At 52.0% G+C, this 18,975-nt stretch overlaps 1 protein-coding gene across 1 annotated transcript in view; it reads right to left on the bottom strand.

The window, feature by feature from the left end:
- Positions 1 to 18,975, bottom strand: part of GLP1R (glucagon like peptide 1 receptor) — a 38,365-nt gene that overhangs the window by 9,186 nt on the left and 10,204 nt on the right. Inside the window, exons 4-7 of the mRNA XM_061146618.1 lie at positions 9,528 to 9,646; positions 9,092 to 9,198; positions 4,851 to 5,004; positions 4,075 to 4,234 (exon numbers count right to left, since the gene is read on the bottom strand). Coding sequence (XP_061002601.1) covers positions 4,075 to 4,234; positions 4,851 to 5,004; positions 9,092 to 9,198; positions 9,528 to 9,646 — 540 coding nt within the window. The remainder of the gene's footprint in view (positions 1 to 4,074; positions 4,235 to 4,850; positions 5,005 to 9,091; positions 9,199 to 9,527; positions 9,647 to 18,975) is intronic.

The following is an 18,975-nucleotide window of genomic DNA, read 5'->3' as shown; positions in this document are numbered from 1 at the left end:
ACAGAGAGCCCAACTGACCATGCTCTGGCAGCTACCACAATGCTGCCCACATGGATGAGGCGGAACAGTGTGGCAGACGGCCTCTAGGATGACCCCCAATCACCCCACCCCTGGTATTCACACCTGGGTGTGGTCCACACTGGATCCAGATTGGTCTGTGTGACCAACATACAGCAGAAGTGATGGCATGTCATTTCTGAGATTAGGCTAGAAAAGGTCTTCAAGATTATAAAAGGCAGGTCTTGGGCTCTTTCTCTCTTAATCTGGTCACTTGCCCTGGGAGACACCAGCTGCTGGGTCATGTGGGCACTCAGAGAGCCCAGTGTGGTGAGGAATGGAGGCCTCCAGCCAACAGATAGCAAAGACCCGAGCTTCCTGCCAACAACCTAGAGAGTGAGCTTGGAAGTGGATCCTCCAATCCATTAAGCCTTGAGGTGATAGCTACCCTGGCCAACAGCTCCACGACACCTCTCTTGGAGATCCTAAGCCCGAGGAGGGCAACTCAGTTGAACCCAGAATTCTGACCATAGAAACTGCGAGATACAGTTGTTTTAAATATCTAAGTGAGAGGTCATTTGTTACACAGTCATAGGTAACTAATACACTGGCTTCTCGTTCCTTAAAGACAGAACCTAATTCATCTGCAGGGCCTCAGTGACCATCTCCCTCTGGAGTTCAGTATATGTTTGCTAAGTTACAATTGGATTGTCAGACTTGGCTGTTGGTCCAGTGATTAAGAATCTGCCTGCCAATGTAGGGGACACGGGTTTGATCCCCAGTCTGGGAAGATTCCACATGCTGCGGAGCAACTAAGCCCGTGGGCCACAACTACTGAGCCCGCACACCCTAGAGCCTGTGCTCTGCAACAAGAGAAGACACCACAGTAAGAAGCCTGTGCACCACAACTAGAGTAGACCCTGCTTGCCTCAACTAGAGAAAGCTTGTCTGCAGCAATGAAGACCCAGCACAGTCAAAAAAAATTTTTTTAATTGGATGGTCCATCCTCATGTGACAGTCGAGGAGCTGCATGAGCAGCTAAAGAGGCCACAGGTGGGACTAGAACACAGACTGCAATCCCATCGCCTAATGGCTTTCAGCACCAACCCTGTCCAAGCCTGTCTCTATTGGTGCCTCTCAGGGGTGGAGATGTGGGTGTCCGACAAGAATAAGAGTGTACATCTTAAGGTGCGTGGACAGGATGAGTGTGAGGTGGTAGTGGGGAGTCCATGTGTATGCATGTGTGGCTTCAGGAAGCACATTTCCAGGGCAGAACCCACTTCATCACCTTTCCTGCTGCCATCACCCACATCCTCAACACATGGATGTCCACTCAACAGCAGCTACCGAGCAGCTTGCGCTCCCAGAGCAACTGTACTTGACTGTGCAGATGGTCAAGGATGGAGGAAGCAGCGTGGCTTATGGCTGACCAGCATGGTCATCAGATACCCTTCTCCTTAGCTATTTATTTTTATATAACCCCAACCTCCCAGCATCCATGTTGCTTTAGTAATAGGCCTTCGCTAGACTGGACAAGAGGCAGATGGTTTCCCAAGGCTCCAGCACATAGCACAGAGCCTGTCACATAGAAGATGTCCAGTAAGAATGGAATGAATGAATGAAAGAGTCAGTGTATCAGTGAGATAAGGGAAGCTGTGCAGGCAAGAAGAGGTCAATACCCTGAGCCACACACACATCTGCAAACCTGTCTTCGACATCCCTAGTCCCCTACTGACCTTTTTCTGAGACCCCACCCCAGGACAGGGGAGCTCACTCACGTTAAAAACCAGATCTGGTGAACTTTATTCATGCATCAGCATCTCTTTAACGAAGTCTTAAAAAAAATGCAGGCACAGCTCTGCCGCTTGCAAACATTACACACTCCCTGCTGGCTTCATCTTTCTCCCATTTAGAAAATCAACAAGACAGGCTGGAGAAAAAGGCTTGAATGAAGACACACAGACTGGCTCTGAGAAGTGATGATTTCCTCGTGTGTCACATGCCTCCCCCCTGAGAGGCCTCCCCCTGCTGGGTTATGGGAGTGTTCAGCTACCCATGGACAACAGCAGAGGCTGACATGCCTTTTGGGGATTCCCCTGCTGTATCAGAGTCCTAATTTTAATTCCTGCATTTGCATATGAAGCTAGAAGGTGTTTCCCAAGCATCCCACTTGGGCCAAGAGCCTCCTAGCATCACAGAAGAGCTCTGGGCTCTCAGTGACTCGTCTGTCTGTCCTGTCTTTGCTCCTCTTCTCTCCCCATCCCAATTCCTCAAGAAAAGGATGATCTGAGTAGGAAGAGGGGGTCCCCTAGGGTCCTGCCCTTCTGCTCCCTCAGACCCTGGGTCCCAAGCTGGGGCATGAGGTGATGGTAAAAGACTGGAACCCCCTCCCTCACTGCCCAGTCAGAGACCTCAGGAACACTGTGTGTCCCAGCCCCCCAACGTCTCCACCCACCACCCATGCGCCTCTGCACACATCACACTGTTCCTTCCATCGCTTCCGCCCTCAAGTCACCATGGTGACAGCACTCCAGCACTGATGCTATTTCCCAGAATGGACAGACACAGTCCCCCACCCTGAGGACCACCTTCCCGGAGCTCCCCTTCATGGCCTAACTCCACCCACCCCTCCAGTTGGCTGCAGAGCTCTTCAGCTTTGCCCACTGCCAGTCTGATGTCCCTGCAGGATGAAGAGGCCTGGGAGGGGAGGAGGCCAGGCAGGGAAGGGCTGGGCCCTGGGGGAAGAGGGGAGAAGGCGTAGGAGGGAAGAGCTGTGCCCTGAGGCAGGCCCACCTGCCCACTGTGGGGACCCGAGCTTGCTCGGCCGGGCCCTCAGGGGCTAAAGAAAGCCTGGTGTGACAGGCAACGGGGCCCAGGGCCTGGGAGTCAGGAGGCCTGGGCCCAGAGCCTGCTCTCTACTGCCTTGCCCTCAGGACACTGATCACATGAAAGCCCCTTCCCAGATGCTCTTCTGCAGCAGGGCCTATGGAACGAAGTAGCCAAAGAGCATCATCAACAAGGGGTGGAGTGTGAGGATGGGGGCAGGGCAGCTGAGGGGACCAGACAGAGCCCAGACCCAGGGGCCAGGAACCCAGGGCACTTCCCAAGGAGGCGGGTGGGACCAGGCTCAGCCTGGCAGGGCCTCAGGGGAAACAGCCGGTATGGGAAAGGGGGGGATTTAAGGGGGGGGGCATGGAAATGGAAACAGAGTGGGTCCCATTACGGTGAGAGGCCCAGAGACTGCCCGCTCCTGGCTCCATCCCAGGTGGGTGCCCGTGGGCCCCTCCAGAGGAAGTGCTGTTGCATTTGTTTCTGGGGTAGAGGGTGGAGGTCGGGGGTGGAGGCTGGTGGGGGTGCTTCCAGGATGGGTGCCTCAGCCCCTGCCCCACCCCCACGCCATTCTCAATGGAATCCCATGTGGAGAGAGGCAGAAGCACAACCAGAAATGTTCCAGCAAAAAAAAAAGACACAGTGGTTCTCGGCAAACTTTTTTGGCCAGAACATTTCCAGCTGGGCTCCAGGCACTTCCGGGGTCCACCCTTTGCTCAGCTGGCTTCTGGCTGACCCTCTCCCACCCCCTCACTCAGCTCTCCTCGAAGCTCTCCTCTTCTTCATCATTGTGTGACAGAGCCATGCCCCTCGGCCCCATACCCAGGGACCCCCACCCTGAGACCCAGGACTGTCCACTTCCCTCAGGGCTGGGGTGTCCAGGACTGGGTGTGGGGCTCTGTCCCCCAAGGGTCTTAGGGGCCGGGATCTCTGAGACTGGTACCATGACGGCCAGTGGTGTGTGTCGTGCATTTGGCCAGAGAGGCGAAGGCCTCTGCTTCCTTTAAGGGGGGAGAGTCACGCAAAGGCAGGGAGGCTGGACAATGCCTTGACAGTCCCATCAGCAGTGAGTCCTGTGCCCAGGACAGGGTTCTCCAAGGGGGCCCCACCCCTTGGCCCAGCCGTGTGTTCTGAGTACCGGGCTGGCCCCCTGGGTAGCCTGAAGGCAGCAGCTCCAAGAGGGATCAGGGTCTCCCACCCGCGGCGCTCAGTCGGGGTAGGGGTGAGATGACCGGCAGCGGGCCTTACCCCAGCCAACGCTCAGGTAGAGCCTGAAGGCGCGCTGCTCGGAGAAGACGGACAGGGCCAGCAGCGTGTACAGGTACACCCCCTCCACCAGGAGCCAGTAGTAGTTGGCCGCCACGCAGTACTGCATGAGCAGGAACACCAGGCGACAGCCCAGAGACTCCTGGGGGCAGAGGAAGGGTCCCCAGGGCACAACAGCTCCGCCCCTGCCGCTCTTGACCCCCCTCCCGGTCCCGCCCCAGCTGCTATCCTGCCAGAGCCAACACAGGATGACACAGCTGACACCTTCCCGCCCGGGCTAGCGCTAAGACCTTGACCTGCTCTATCGAGCTCATGGGGTCCTCGCTATCCTGGAGGAATGAAACTAATTATCCCCCTATGGGTGAAAAAACTGAAGTTCAGAGATGTAAATAACTTATGCCTGCAAACGAGTAAGTTGTAGAACTGGAATTCAAACCCAGGTCTGTCTCCAAAAAAACACTCCCTGGAGTCAGACAGTACTCTCCATGGGCAGGGCAGTCTCTCCCTCCTCAGACTGGAAGCTCCCCACTGCCTCTCCCACCAGGTGGGACTTGGGGTTCCCTGGGATGGGACAGCCTCTCCCATCAGACTGGGGGCTCCCCAGAGTGGACCGCCTCTCTCCATCAGACTGAGGGCTTCCTGATGACCAGGGTGGGGCAGTTCTTGCCTTCCTTTGTGCCAGGCCTGGGTGGGGTAGGGAAGCCTGCCCTTCACAGACCATCCACCCTCCCCGAGCCCTCCCTGGACACACCACACACCTGGTAGGAGAGGAGCCCATCCCACTGATGCTGCTGGGCGGCTGTGCTGTACATCCACTTGAGGACCGCATCCTTGATGAAGACGGACAGTGCTCGGAGGATGAAGGAGGCAAAGAGGTTCAGATGGATGTAATTCCGGGTACAGTGCAGGTGTCTGCGGGAGAAAGCAAGGCCTTCCCTGGCACAATGACCGACAATTCTGCTCCATGAGCCCTGGTCTCAGGCAACTGTCTGTCCCTGGGACTATGCTCCTGTCTTTCTTCTTCCAAGATGCCCTTGTTTCCCATAATCTTGAAAATCCTTTGGCTTTCATGTCCCGCCTGTCCATGAAACCTTCAGCTGTGTGGTGACTGCCACCCCACCCCCATCTACATTCTATCCTTTTCTCTGCATCATCTTCCCTTCTACAAAATCACGTGTAACCAAGTGATCTGTGTGAAGACCACTTTCCCCACTGGGGACTTGCTTGGCTTCCCGATGACAGCCTATGTCTAACATGCCTCCAGGCTGCCTTACAGTGACAGACTGGGGCTAAGCACACAGCAGGAATTCAAAAAGTACTGGATACAACTTCAATATCCTTTCATGTAAAAACAAACTGAAAATATGAGGACATTTCTTTACCCAATAAGGGCTGTCCAGCCAAACAAGGAGCCAACTTCATTCTTAACTGAGAAATTTTAAAAAGATTCCCTTTACATCAGGAACAAAATAAGGCTTATCTAGGTGTAAGATCTACTTATATCACATCTATTCAACTTTGTACTACAAATCCTGGCCCCTGTAAGAAGGCAAGGGGAAAAATGGATAAGAAATGGAAATAAAGACACAAAATTGTCACTGTTTATAGATGATCTTCACAGGAAATCCAAGAGAATCAACACACAAAGTACTAGAGCTAATCAGAGTTCATTCAATACGGTTGCTAATATGTATGTTTATGTACATCAGGAGTAAACAATTAAAAAGTAAATTTAAAAATTCATTTGCATTATTTTTAATTAGTACCTGGAAATAAGTCTAACAGAAGATGGCACAATTTCTATGGAGAATACAGGTAAAGCTTGCTTAAAATAATTAAAGAAGACTCAGATTAAGGGAAGAGCCACCAGATTCATGGATAGAGACACTACCTTGAAAGTGTTGATTCTCTTCACATTAACCAATAAATTCAATTCACTCTAATAAAAATTCCAACAGTGTTGGTTTTTCTTTTGATGGAAGTTTTAAAAAACTTATAAAGAAGAACAAAGTGATTCAGCTATACACTTCATGTATCTATTCTTTTTCAAATTCTTTTCCCAATTAGGTTGTTATAGAATATTTGAACAGAGTTCCATGTCCTTGTTGGATATCCATTTTGTTTAATTTTTATTTTTCTGGCCATGATGTGCAGTATGTAGGACCTTAATCCCTCAACCAGGGATCAAACCAGGGCCCCCTGCCTTAGAAGAATGGAGTCTTAACCACTGGACCACCAGGGAAGTCCCAGTTATCCATTTGAAATATAGCAGCGTGTATCAATCCCAAACTCCCTAACTATCCCTCCCCAGCTCCCTGGTAACCATAAGTTCTCTAAGTCTGTGAGCCTCTTTCTCTTTTGTAAATAAATTCTGTTAATCAATTATACTCCAATATAAAATGAAAAGTTAAAAAAAAAACCTTATAAAGAAGAGCCAAGGGGACTTTCCTGACAGTCCAGTGATTAAGACTCTATGGTTCAAATGCAGGGGATGCGCATTCAACCCCTGGTTAGGGAAACTAAGATCCCACATGGTATGCAGTGTGGTAAAAATAAATTAATTAATTTTTTTAAAAAAGAAGAGCCAAGGGCCAAGAATAGTACTGCTGCTGCTGCTGCTGCTAAGTCGCTTCAGTCGTGTCCGACTCTGTGCGACCCCATAGATGGCAGCCCACCAGGCTCCCCTGTCCCTGGGATTCTCCAGGCAAGAACACTGGAGTGGGTTGCCATTGCCTTCTCCAATGCATGAAAGTGAAAAGTGAAAGTGAAGTCGCTCAGTCGTGTCCGACTCTTAGCGAACCCACGGACTGCAGCCTACCAGGATCCTCCGTCCATGGGATTCTCCAGGCAAGAGTACTGGAGTGGGGTGCCATTGCCTTCTCCGCAAGAATAGTACAGACACTCCTAAGGAACCACTATGTAGGGGCTCCAACTGTAAGAAAATCAAGATTTTCTGATGAATCTAAGTAGTTAAGGCACTGTGGTTATCAACAAAGGGACAGGCAAGTAGACCAATGGAAAACAATCCAGATGACAGAGACCCACCCAGGTGTATAAGGCTTGCCGCACAGCAGAAACCAGGGGCAGAAAGGGGGCTACCCATAAGTGGTCCTGATGCAATTAACTATATGCATATGTGGAAAAATGAAATTAAACCTCTTACTTTCACTATAGACAAAAATGAATTACAGGTTCACCAAAGAGCCATAAGGGACGTGTAAAACTTATGATGCTAGGATAAGAAAAGATTTCTTAAGACCATAAACAAATCTGGCCTTTGGGGGAAAAAAATTTGATAAGTTTTTTTATCAATTGGGAAAATGAATTTTTATTAATTGATAACACTTACTGATAAATTGTGTTTATCAACAGAATCAGATACATTGATATATTTCATTCTGTTAAAATTAACACTTTTGTTTATCAATAGAATCAGATACATTGGTATATTCCATCCCATTAAAATTATTAAGGCACCATACAGTAAGTGAAAAAGTAAACCACAGGCTGAGAGGATATATCCTGGATTACTATCCAGAATATATAAGGAATGCCTAAAATCAAAAGAAAAAGCCAAATCAGACAATACAAAAGTAAGCCAAGGATATGAACAAACAATTCACAGAATGAAACATAAAAAGTCTGCTAGATCTCTCTAGGAATCAGTGATATGCAAATTAAAATCATAATGAGATACTTCACACACTTCAGATTAGCAACAATTAAGTCTGAAAGTAGGAAACATTGGTGAGGATGTTAAGCCAAGGGAACTTTCATATATTATCAGTAAGAGGGCAAATGGGCCTGACCACTTTGGAAAACAATTTCACAACACCTAATACATTTCCAACAGCACGTCGTATTCAGACCAGGCACTTCTACTCAGAGGCATGTGCCCCTGGAGCAGTGTACAAGGGGTCATGGGTAAGCATGTCCATCTTAGCAATGTTTATAACTAAGAAAAAAGAGAGAAAAGCCTCAAATGTCCAGTAAAAGGACAACAAATAAACTGCAATATATCATACAATGGAGTGATGGCTCAAATGAATGAAACAGAACCACCTGTATCATTTGTGATTGAACCTCAAAAAAATACAACATCAGGCCAAAAATAACACTGCTGAAAAGTATGCCCAACAGGCCATTAAAGACATGCAAGACCCATGCTATATGGTTTTATAGATACTTAGAAATGCAATAAAAGATAGAGAGAGGCATCAGAATTATAAGCAGCCCCAGAGGAGTTCCCTCTGGTGGGAAGGAAGGGTGATCCTGAGAAACTTAACCTTGCCATTGGGCTCTAGTTCCTGGGCTTCGGGGTGTGTGTGCACAGGTGATTATAGTCCCAGACACTGTATTTTCAGATCTCTAAATGTTTCCTAATAAAAGGGGAGAATATTCTTGGGTGAATGTATTTATGGAGCACTGACTGTGTGCCCAGCCCTGACTGCCAGAAGCCATGGGGAAGCAGGAGGAATGTCACCTCTCCTGCTCCTGCTGGCTGCTGTCCTGAGTTCCCAGCCCTCGGAATCCCTCCTGCCCATGAACCTGGCCCTCCTGGCCATTGGCCATTAGTGCACAGGGCGTGGGAAGGGCCTGGTACTCTGAAAGGAATGGGTAGACTTGGGGAGGAAATTTTCCAAGGGAGCTGACAAACCCCAAAGAGAGAAGAATTGCTAACCCCCTGAGGTCTCCTAAAATCATACTGAACTCCCGATCCTTTGAGACATAGGCTCACGGGAGAGGACCTCCTCTCCTCCCATCATCCGCCGTGAAGGCGTGTGGCATGTGTGCATTTGTTTGCTTTTCCTTTTTTGCAGCATTACATGCACACGTGTACATGGTAGATTTGCCTAAGTACAGTGCTGTGGGCTGTTTTCAGCCTCACAGTCTACGGACATCTCTTAGGAGGAGGACTCTGCTAGGCTGTCACTTCAGTTTGGTGCCCCCACCCCCATATAGGACAGAGCAACGGGTCAGGTGGAAGCAGCCCCCTTACCTGAAGCCCAGGAGGATGGCCGAGGCGACGACCAGCGCGGAGAAGGAGAGCGCGTAGCCCACCGTGTAGATGACGTAAAGAGACAGGAGCTGCCGCTCCGGGGAGCTCTGTGTACACATGGGGACATGGTGTACAGGGGCGCCCACGACCCTCCTCTCCCACAGCCTGCTGCCCCGGGGAACAGGGGAGACTCAGCCCCACTGGGGTCCCGGAACTGAGGAAGGGAATCACCTATGGTGACAATCCCCGGATTTCTAGGACCTTGTTCTGAGGCCAGAGAAGTGAACACACACCACCTGTGTCCAGAAGGCGTGGTGAGCAAAGCCCCAGAGGCAGGGGGATGGGCAGGTGGAGACAGACCTACCCGGAGATGGCCCGGGTCCCTACTCCCATGAAGTTGGCCCCCTGCTGCCCCCTCCCCACCTCCTCAACTCACGCGGTCCCCTCGCTTGGAATCCTCACACTCGGACAGGTCCCTCCAGGGCAGGCTTGAGTTGTCCTTGTGCAGCCACAGGCCGTCCGCGGTGCAGAACCGGTAGACGTGACCCTGCAGCACTGGGGCGGAGGCACGGGGTGAGCCTCGGCCCACGGCCACCTGCCTTGCGCCCTCCCCACCCGGGGTTCGGCCCTGTGACCCCTCTACACACACACACACACACACACACACACACACACACACACACACACGCTCGGGTCTTCCTCTCCTGCCACGTGTCCGTTTCACCCAGGAACAGGAAAGGTCACAAAGGGGACCTGCCCAGGCCCCGCCTCAGCCTTTCCTCTTAGCCACCCTGGAATGCAGTTTGACGAACCCACACTTTTGAGATAAGGCCACACCATTTCCAAGGCAGAGGAACCAGAGATCAAATTGTCAACATCTGTTGGATCATCAATAAAGCAAGAGAGTTCCAGAAAAATATCTACTTCTGCTTTGTTGACTATGCCAAAGACTTTGACTGTCTGGATCACAATAAACTGTGGAAAATTCTTTGAGAGATGGGAATAACAGACCACCTGACCTGCCTCCTGAGAAATCTGTATGCAGGTCAAGAAGCAACAGTTAGAACTGGGCATGGAACAACAGACTGGTTCCAAATAGGAAAAGGAGTATGTCAAAGCTATATATTGTCACCCTGCTTATTTAACTTATATGCAGAGTACATCACGAGAAACGCTGGACTGGATGAAGCACAAGCTGGAATCAAGATTGCCAGGAGAAATATCAATAACCTCAGATATGCAGATGACACCACCCTTATGGCAGAAAGCGAATAACTAAAGAGCCTCTCGATGAAAGTGAAAGAGGAGAGTGAAAAAGTTGGCTTAAAGCTCAACATTCAGAAAACTAAGATCATAGCATCCGGTCCCATCACTTCATGGCAAATAGATGGGGAAACAGTGGCTGACTTTGTTTTTTTGGGCTCCAAAATCACTGCAAGTGGTGACTGCAGCCATGAAATTAAAAGACACTAGCTTCTTGGAAGAAAAGTTATGACCAACCTAGACAGCTTATTAAAATGCAGAGACATTACTTTGCCAACAAAGGTCCATTTAGTCAAAGCTATGGTTTTTCCAGTGGTCATGTATGGATGTGAGAGTTGGACTATAAAGAAAGCTGAGCACCAAAGAATTGATGCTTTCGAACTGTGGTACTGGAGAAGATTCTAGAGAGTCCCTTGGACTGCAAGGAGATCCAACCAGTCTATCCCAAAGGAAATCAGTCCTGAATATTCACTGGAAGGACTGATACTGAAGCTGAAACTCCAATACTTTGGCCACCTGATGCGAAGAACTGACTCATTGGAAAAGACCCTGATATTGGGAAAGACTGAAGGTGGGAGGAGAAGAGGATGACAGAGGATGAGATGGTTGGATGGCATCACCAACTCAATGGACAGAAGTTTGAGTAAACTCCTGGAGTTGGTGATGGACAGGGAGGCCTGGCGGGCTGCATCCACGGGGTTGCAAAGAGTCGGACATGACTGAGCGACTGAACACACCATTTCCATGGTTTCTGCCTCAAATCTCACTCAGACAAGGTTTGGTGCTGAAGAGTAGTGGCCCTGGCAGACCCACAGCCACCCCTGCAATTTCTGATTCTTGGAACTCAGGGCCACCTCCTTGGGCAAAGTAGACCTCAGCTATAAAGGGGGCACAGAGCTCCCAAAAGAAAGAAAGAGACACAGCCCTGCCCTCTGGGAGCCCCAGTCTGAGGGGAGACACAGCCCTGTCCTCAGGAAGTTCTAATCTGATGGAGGAGACCCAGTCCTATTGTCAAAGATCACCTGATTTAGAAGGAATACATAGGCAATGACAGAGATTGGCTTAGAGACCCATAGAGACCTTAGAGACCCTAGAGATGCTTAGAGACCCTCGGTTCAAAGAGGGGGAAGACTGGCTCCTCCCTTCAAGTAACTCCAAGTAGCTGGAGATGGAGGCTGTCCTCGGAGACCTCCCAGTATGAGTGGGGAGGCATCCAGCCCCTGTCCACCAGGAGCTCCCTGTCTGAGGGAGGAAGGAAGCACAGTGCCTGACTTCAGAGAATCAAGACTCACAGAAAGAAGAAGTGCTTAGAAAGGAAGAACATCAATGAGAAGAAGAGAGGTCACACACAGGCCCAGCAGAATTGGGGACAGGGTGTCCCTGTGGCCCTCACACCCTGCCTGGGCATCGGGTGCTGGGGCAACTGCCCTGCTGGGCCTCACTGTCCACCATCCAGGGAGCGTGGTGACTGGTGGCCCCAAGTTTGCAGTGAGGTCACAGTGAGAGGGGCTTACTTGTGTCTGGGAGGAAACGTAAGTCTGACCCCAGGGCCAGGAGACCAGGGACAAAAGTGGGGAGAGATTTAGCACCAGGGCAGGGGGAGGGGGGTCAAGGAGGGGACTGGGGACCAGGACGAGTTTTAAAAGACTTAAAAAATGCTAGGGACTTCCCTGGTGGTCCAGCGGTTAAGAATCCGCCTACCAATGCAGGGGACACGGGTTCGACCCCTGGTCCAGGAAGAGGGAGCAGCTAAGCCCCTGGACCACAACTACTGAGTCCATGTGCTGCAACTAGGACTCAACGCAGCCAAAGATAAATAAATACATATATAGTTTTTAATTCTAAAGGAAAAAAGATTTTAAAGACCAGATTCCCCAGGTGTGGGAAGAAGGCTCAGTGTGAGGGAGGGAGGGAGGCCCTGCCTGGCAGCAGCTGCTCAGAAGTTTCCAGGTGGAGAGGGAGCAGCAAGGACAGGTCTGCAGAGGGGGCTCATTAACACGCATGTCTTTCAGCAGCGGCACCAGCCCAGGTCCACCTGCCAGGGCCCAGGAGGGATGTGCCATCGAGGCCGGGGCTGCATTTCCTAGTTCACAAACCGTCAACCCACCCACTGCTGTCAAATGCCTGACATCTTTGTTTTAAGGGCTGGGGCAACCCTCCGCCTACGTGGGCAGGCACCTTCAGGGCCTGTCAGTGGGACCCTGGTCCCCTGAGCCAGTCCCCAGCTTGCAGCTCACTCTCTGCTTTCTCCCACTGCTCTTCAGAGACCTTGAGCAGGGTCCCAATTCAGGAGACAGAAGTTATCTGCTAATACCGTGGGGCTAAGTCAGCTTTTGGCATCACAGCTTCTAGAAGAACCTGCATTTTAAGAGACTTCCCTGGGGAAGTCTCTTTTTGCTTCTAGAAACAAAAGCCTGAAAAATCTAATGGTGAGATTTCCCTCAGCAGGAGAAGCCCCCGACACAAGGATGAACAAAATCAAAAAAGGACAACGGCAGAGAAGGGGAGGCACCAGGTCTGATTTTAAGCGACTGGACGAGCCCCCAGACATCTCTTTGATCTGCTGTGTGAGTGCCTAGAATTCTTCCCCAGGGGTTGAGTCATCTCATATAACAGCAACACCAGTCTTCAGGGGTAATGACCCCAGAGCAGTGATGAAGATCTGGGCTGATTCCACGGGGTGTGAGACTGGTGTCAGAGCCTTTTCTGGAAGCCCGTTTAGATGGGAGGAAGTGGGGAGCAGTGAGGAGGCAGAGGGGCCAGGGAAGGGAGAGGACCCAGCAACAGAGCCCAAACCAGGGAAGTGCCACTGACCCAGGATGCAGCCCGCAGCAGTGTGACCCTAATAACACTCAACTCGCCACAGGGGCACAGGGTCTGGCAGCCAGGAGGCACACAAATGGATGCTTCCCTTCCTCTCTCAAGCCCTCTCTGCAGGCTGCACTCTCACAGAAACAGGTTTTGAGCACCTGCTGTATGTCTGACACCTGTGGACATCACAGCCACCTTACAAGGTTAGGCGCCAAGACTCCCATTTTACAGATGGAGAAACAGAGCCTCTAAGAGGCCGAGTGACTTGACCAAGATCATCCAGCCAGGGAGTGGCAGAATCAGGATCACAGCCCCCAGCCCTCTGCCCCTAGAGGCCAAAAGGCCATAAGTCAGCACCCGAACTCTCTGCTAACAGTCCACCATGGCCATGTGCCATTTCGCCACCCTTCCTCTGGGCCAGGATTCACCAACATTCAGCATCTTCCCAGCAGGTTGTCTTGGCAGCGTAGGCCCCCTGCACCCTGCCATTCCTGGGCTCTCTTCTCAGGGCGAGCTGGGAGGATGGGGAGGTAGTGGGGAGGTGGTATGTGCACAGATGTGTGTGTTACTGGCACAGTGTCAAGGGATCGCTGCATCCCTGCAAAGCTCAGTAAGCCTATGCAAATACGTCTGTCAATTACCCTTCATTAGCAGCAAATATTAAAAGCCAGGACTGTTCCTGGCCCGGCTGTGGTCCCCAGGCGTCCATCTTGGCTGGAGATGGGGTGGGTCAGGGCCCAGCCCAGCTTATCAGGCCAGCCTTATCTGGCCCAGGAGCTACTGGTATATTATAACCAGAAGCTTGGCTCTGGTCTTGTCAACACCAGGAGGCAGCCGGCCATGAGCCAGGAGGCCTAGGGAATATTTCATTAAGTCAGACCCTGGTGCTGGAAATAAAACCCCCAATTAAACACTTCCCCTCCCGGAAACTGCAGCGGCGTCGGTAATCAAGCTAACAACCGCCCTTCCACGTGGACGCAGGCACTCAGGGCTGTGGAGAGGCGCTCATGAATCCATTAGCTCCTGCACCCTGGCAACAGCGGTGGCCAGCACGGACTCCTGGGCCCCCATCTCCCAGGCCAGGATGCCGAGATTCAAAGAGGGCAGTCACAGGACCTCCCCGGAGTGCAGGAATGAGGGTCAAAGCCAGGGCTGGAACTAAAGGCGCTGGCTTGGACTCTGGGTGAGGGGCTGTGTCTCACATCAAGGACTAGAGGAAGACCTCAAGCTCAAATCCTGGTTCTGCCCTCAACCAGCTATGGGACCTGGGGCAGACCTCCCTGGGTCTCAGTTTCCTCATCTGTAAAATGGAAACCATGATAACTTCCCAGGTCGGGGGTGTGAAGACTAGAAGTGAAAGCATGTGAACTGCCTGGTACCTCTGTGTGTGTGTGTGTGTGTGTGTGTGTGTGTGTGTGTGTGTGTGTGTGTGTGTGCGTGCGCTCAGTCATGTCCAACTCTTTGCAACCCCGTGGACTATAGCCCGCCAGGCTCCTCTGTCCGTGGAACTTTCCGGGCAAAAATACAAGAGTGGGTTGCCATTTCCTTCTCCAGGGGATCTTCCTGACCCAGGGTCAAACCCAGGTCTCTTGCATTTCCTGCATTGACAGGTGGATTCTTTACCACTAGTGCCACCTGGGTGCCTGGCTGACCTTCAGAACACAGTCACAGTGAAAGCCCTGCTCCTGCCCAATCCCGTCCACCCCCACCCCAGCCCCAATTCCTCAAAAGAGCGCCCTTCCCTGGGGCTGGGCTGGAACTTAGGACCCTGCCGCAGCTGAAATCCCTCCAGGACCAGCAGGGGGCCTCGGCTTCCTTCTGCAACCCCAGCCTGCTGTGAAAGCTCCTCCAGGGAGGCACCTGTCAGAGTTACCAAGAATTGTGAGTTATAGGCTATTTTTAAAGCATTTTATGACTCTCCTATAATTAGAACCAAGCTCACAAACAGGTAGGGATCAGGAAAGGGTGCAGCTAATGAGACTGGAATAATTTGCAACGAGCAGCTCAGCTGTTGGCCGGGAAGCGAGGTTGCTGGAGGGTCCTCAGGTGGCAGCAGGCTCTTGGACACCACTCCAGCCTCTTGGTTTGCAGAGAGAAAATCTTGTGGACACAGGCATCTCCTCTGAAGCCCTTCCTTCCCTGACTCACCTGCCCCCACCCTCCCCGTAATCCCCAGTTCTGAATTAGAGGGGTCAGTGTTCAAGGACTCAGATGGCACCCCTGGGATGCTGTGCAGTTCTGAGGCCCGGCCCTGTCTCCAAGCTGGTGCCTGGACATCCTCCTCTCTGGAGGGCCCTCCTGCCCCTCCTCCATCTCCATCCACCTGTTTTTAAGGCCTGGTCCCAATGACATCTCCCTCTGGAAGCCTTCCTAATGCGACATCCCAGGCAGAAGAGGTGGCTCTGACCTCCCTTGACACCACTTCCCAGGCTCCCGAGCAACCTCTTCAAGCCCCGTGGGAAAGTCACCCCTTTTCCCCAAAGCCCACACACTCACACACGTCTAAGGTCTCACTGACATCCCCAGCTCTTAACACAGACCTGCCCTGGGTAAGTGTTTCGAATTTAATTCTTTCTCGAGCCATTCATTCCTCTGCCCTGCCCTGCGCCCCAGGAGGCTGACCCCTGTGGACAGTATCACTTGAGCTCCCGGCCCTCTGCTGGGTTTAGCTAATGGGATGCATGGGCAGGAGGTAGTACAGTTGGAAAGACAGGCTGGGGTATTTCTCCCTTGCTCCCTTTTTGCCTTGATTCTGAGGTTCTGGCAGTGGTTTTTGCCCCTCTGCGACCACGGCCCTGTCCTATTGGTGGCCTCTCCATCACCATGACCTCCAGCTGTCATGAGGGCACCACAGCCCTGTTCCTGCCCCACTGGGACCTAGGGATACTAAAGCTTCCTACTCTTATAGTCCTTGGTGCTTTATGTACCAATGTAGGTATTGTTGTTTAACTGCTAAGTTGTGCCTGACTCTGCAACACCATGAACTGTAACCTGCCAGGCTCCTCTGTCCTAGGCAAGAATACTGGAGTGGATTGCCATGCCCTCCGCCAGGGGATCTTTCCGATCCAGGGATTGAACCTGTGTCTCCTGCATTACAGGCAGATTGTTTACCGCTGAGCCACCAGGTTAATCCAGACCAACCTCTGAAGTGGTCCCTCCATCAGGTTCTTTTGAGATTCCCAGCTGAGTGCATTTTCTCCCAGGACATTGACCAAGACCTGTCCCTCTTTCTTCTTCACACTCCTAATTCCCACTCTGTGACGTTTTCAGTTAGGGCACTCCCTTGATTAGCCCAAGAAAGTTTCAGAACTGTCCCCTTCCTCCTCCCCCATGCCCTGGGAGGGGGTGAGGGAAGCCCCTGGTGCCAGCTTCTGCCAAGGGGACAGCCAGGACAGGCCAGAGACAGCAATCATGCTACAGGAACCCAGGGTGGGTATGTCTATGGGTCCCTGACTCAGAGAGAGGGGAGAGGGAGGCAGAGTCTGTGATCCCAAGTGTCAAAAAAAGGAGCGAGCTAGCTTGGTCAAAAAAGGGAGTGAGGCGGGGAGCGGGGGGTGGAAGCTGGCAGGGGGCCTGTGCAGTGGCTGTTATCTTCATGGAGAAAGCAATAAAACCATGTTCACTCATAAATGGGCACCACCAGGACCTATTTCCTGCTCAAATAAAATTAAAGGTGATGGATGGAGCCGCAAGCAGCAGGCAGAGCTGGTGGTGGCTTAGAGCTGAGTGATGGGCCCTGTCCTGCGCCTGGCTCCCTGGGGTCTAGAGGGCCAGCCAGCCAGCCAGTCCCAAACCTTTGGGGAGCTGGGAACCTGTGTGTATTGAGGGAATCAGGGAAGACAAGTCAGGTGGGTGGAAAAAGTTAACAGAAACCACTTTTGGGAATTTGAAATCCTCCCAACACCCCCATCACCTGGCTATATCCCCCCTCCTACATGATGTCCAGAGGCACAGAGAGGTCTAGAAGTTCAGTCAAGCTCACACAGCCACTTGCAACAGTGTGAGGTAGAATCATAAGATTTCATTTCCAGGGAGAAGGCAAAGAGTTCACTGCCCTCCCTTGGGGTGGTCCAGCCAGCAGAGGCCCAGATCACTCCCGTCTCCATGCCCACACCCCCATGCACAGGAACACACACGTGCCCACGCACTGGAGGAAGCCTGGTGCAGAAATGACACACGCTAAATCTGAACCAGACTCCTGGGCCGATTCATGGGTCTGCTATTCACTCACTGTGAGAGCTTGGAAAAGTCATTTAGCATCTCTGGGCCTCAGTTTCCTCCTCTGTAAGAGGGGAGGGTCATCGGAGTACTAGATGAGGTATTCTTGGAGTACTCGGAGCCCCGAAAGGTTGTTGTGAGGATTAAATGAGTGTAGGTACATAAAGCGCTTACAGTGGTTGTGGAAGAGCTGCATGAAGGGCATTGGGCCGCTCTGCCTCACCCAGCTGCCTGCCTCAGCATGCACCTCAGGGTGGGGTGGGCGTACCAGGAGGGGACAGCAGCAGAGAGAGTCCTCAGGACTCCAGCCGGGGCTTTGTCTGACCTCCATCCCGTGTTCTGAGCTGAAGCTGATGCCAGGCCCTGCCAAGTTCCCTGATGTTCCACTAAGCAGCTGCCTCCTCCAGGAAGCCCACTGGCTTCCCACAGCATGACCTCCCTCTCACACCTGCTTCTGGGCCAGTTTCCGCTCGGTCTCAGGCCCCTTCGATGCACTGTCATTAAGAGCACAGGCTGCCTTCAAATCCTGGCCCTGCCATCGACCACATCATCTGCAGTGAGCAGCGTGAACTTTCTGGGGACTCAGTTCCACTATCTACATTACAAGCATACTGTGGGGTTGTTGCAAAGATTACATGAATGCTTGCCTTTTAGGGCAGGATGGCGCACATAGCAGGCACTGAATCAGTATCATTATTATAAGACAGGATCTTTTCTCCCTTCCTGACACTGAGCTCTCTGAGGCAAGGGTGCCTGTCTCCTGGGACACACGGGCAGGCAGGGGGCCACACGGTCTCCCCCTCCAGTCAGAGCTCCCTCTGCAGTCTCTGTAGCTCTCTGCGCCCCAAAGCCCCTCTCACCTACACCCTTCCCTCCACAAGGTGTCCCCTACAGCCAGGAGTGAGGGGGGAGGGCTGGAGGACAATCCCACTAAGGCCTGATCACTGCTGCCTGGGCTCCTCTGAGCAGTGAACCCCTTGAGAAGTCAGGCGGTGGCTCCAGGGCACGACCAGGTAAGCGTTAGTCACTCAGTCGTGTCCGACTCTTTGCAACCCCATGAACTGTAGCCTGCCAGGCCCCTCTGTCCATGGGATTTTCCAGGTGAGAAGACAGGAGTGGACTGCCATTTCCTTCTCCAGGGGATCTTCCCAACCCAGGGACTGAAACTGCGTCTCCTGCACTGCAGGCAGATTCTTTACCATCTGAGCCACTAGGGAAGTGGGTGCATGCACACACACACATGCACACACACACAGCAATGACACCTCAAACCACCCCCACCCCAAGTCCCCAGGAACTGTTCCTGCCTGATTCCTTTCCTGATTATTAGATGCAAGGGGGTGCTCACATTTCTTTCTTAAGTCAGACCCCATGGTTTCCCTATAGACACTTGCCAGTACAAGCCTCAGCCCCAGGTTATACCTGATACCACCCCCTACCGCTCCCCACTCCCAAGGAAAGGTAGACAGACCACCATGAGGAAGCCTAAGAACCTCCAGGAGTGGAGAGACTGTGTCTCAGTGGAAAGGAAGTAGCAAGCACCCTATGCCAACTCCACCCCCACCCCAGCCTCCTGGACACCGGGGAGGGGA

This window comes from Dama dama, chromosome 7 (assembly GCF_033118175.1).
Source record: "Dama dama isolate Ldn47 chromosome 7, ASM3311817v1, whole genome shotgun sequence".
NCBI classification, from domain to species: Eukaryota; Metazoa; Chordata; class Mammalia; order Artiodactyla; family Cervidae; genus Dama; species Dama dama.
Note: the sequence above shows the minus strand (reverse complement) of the source record. Positions and strands in the feature narration are given on the sequence as shown.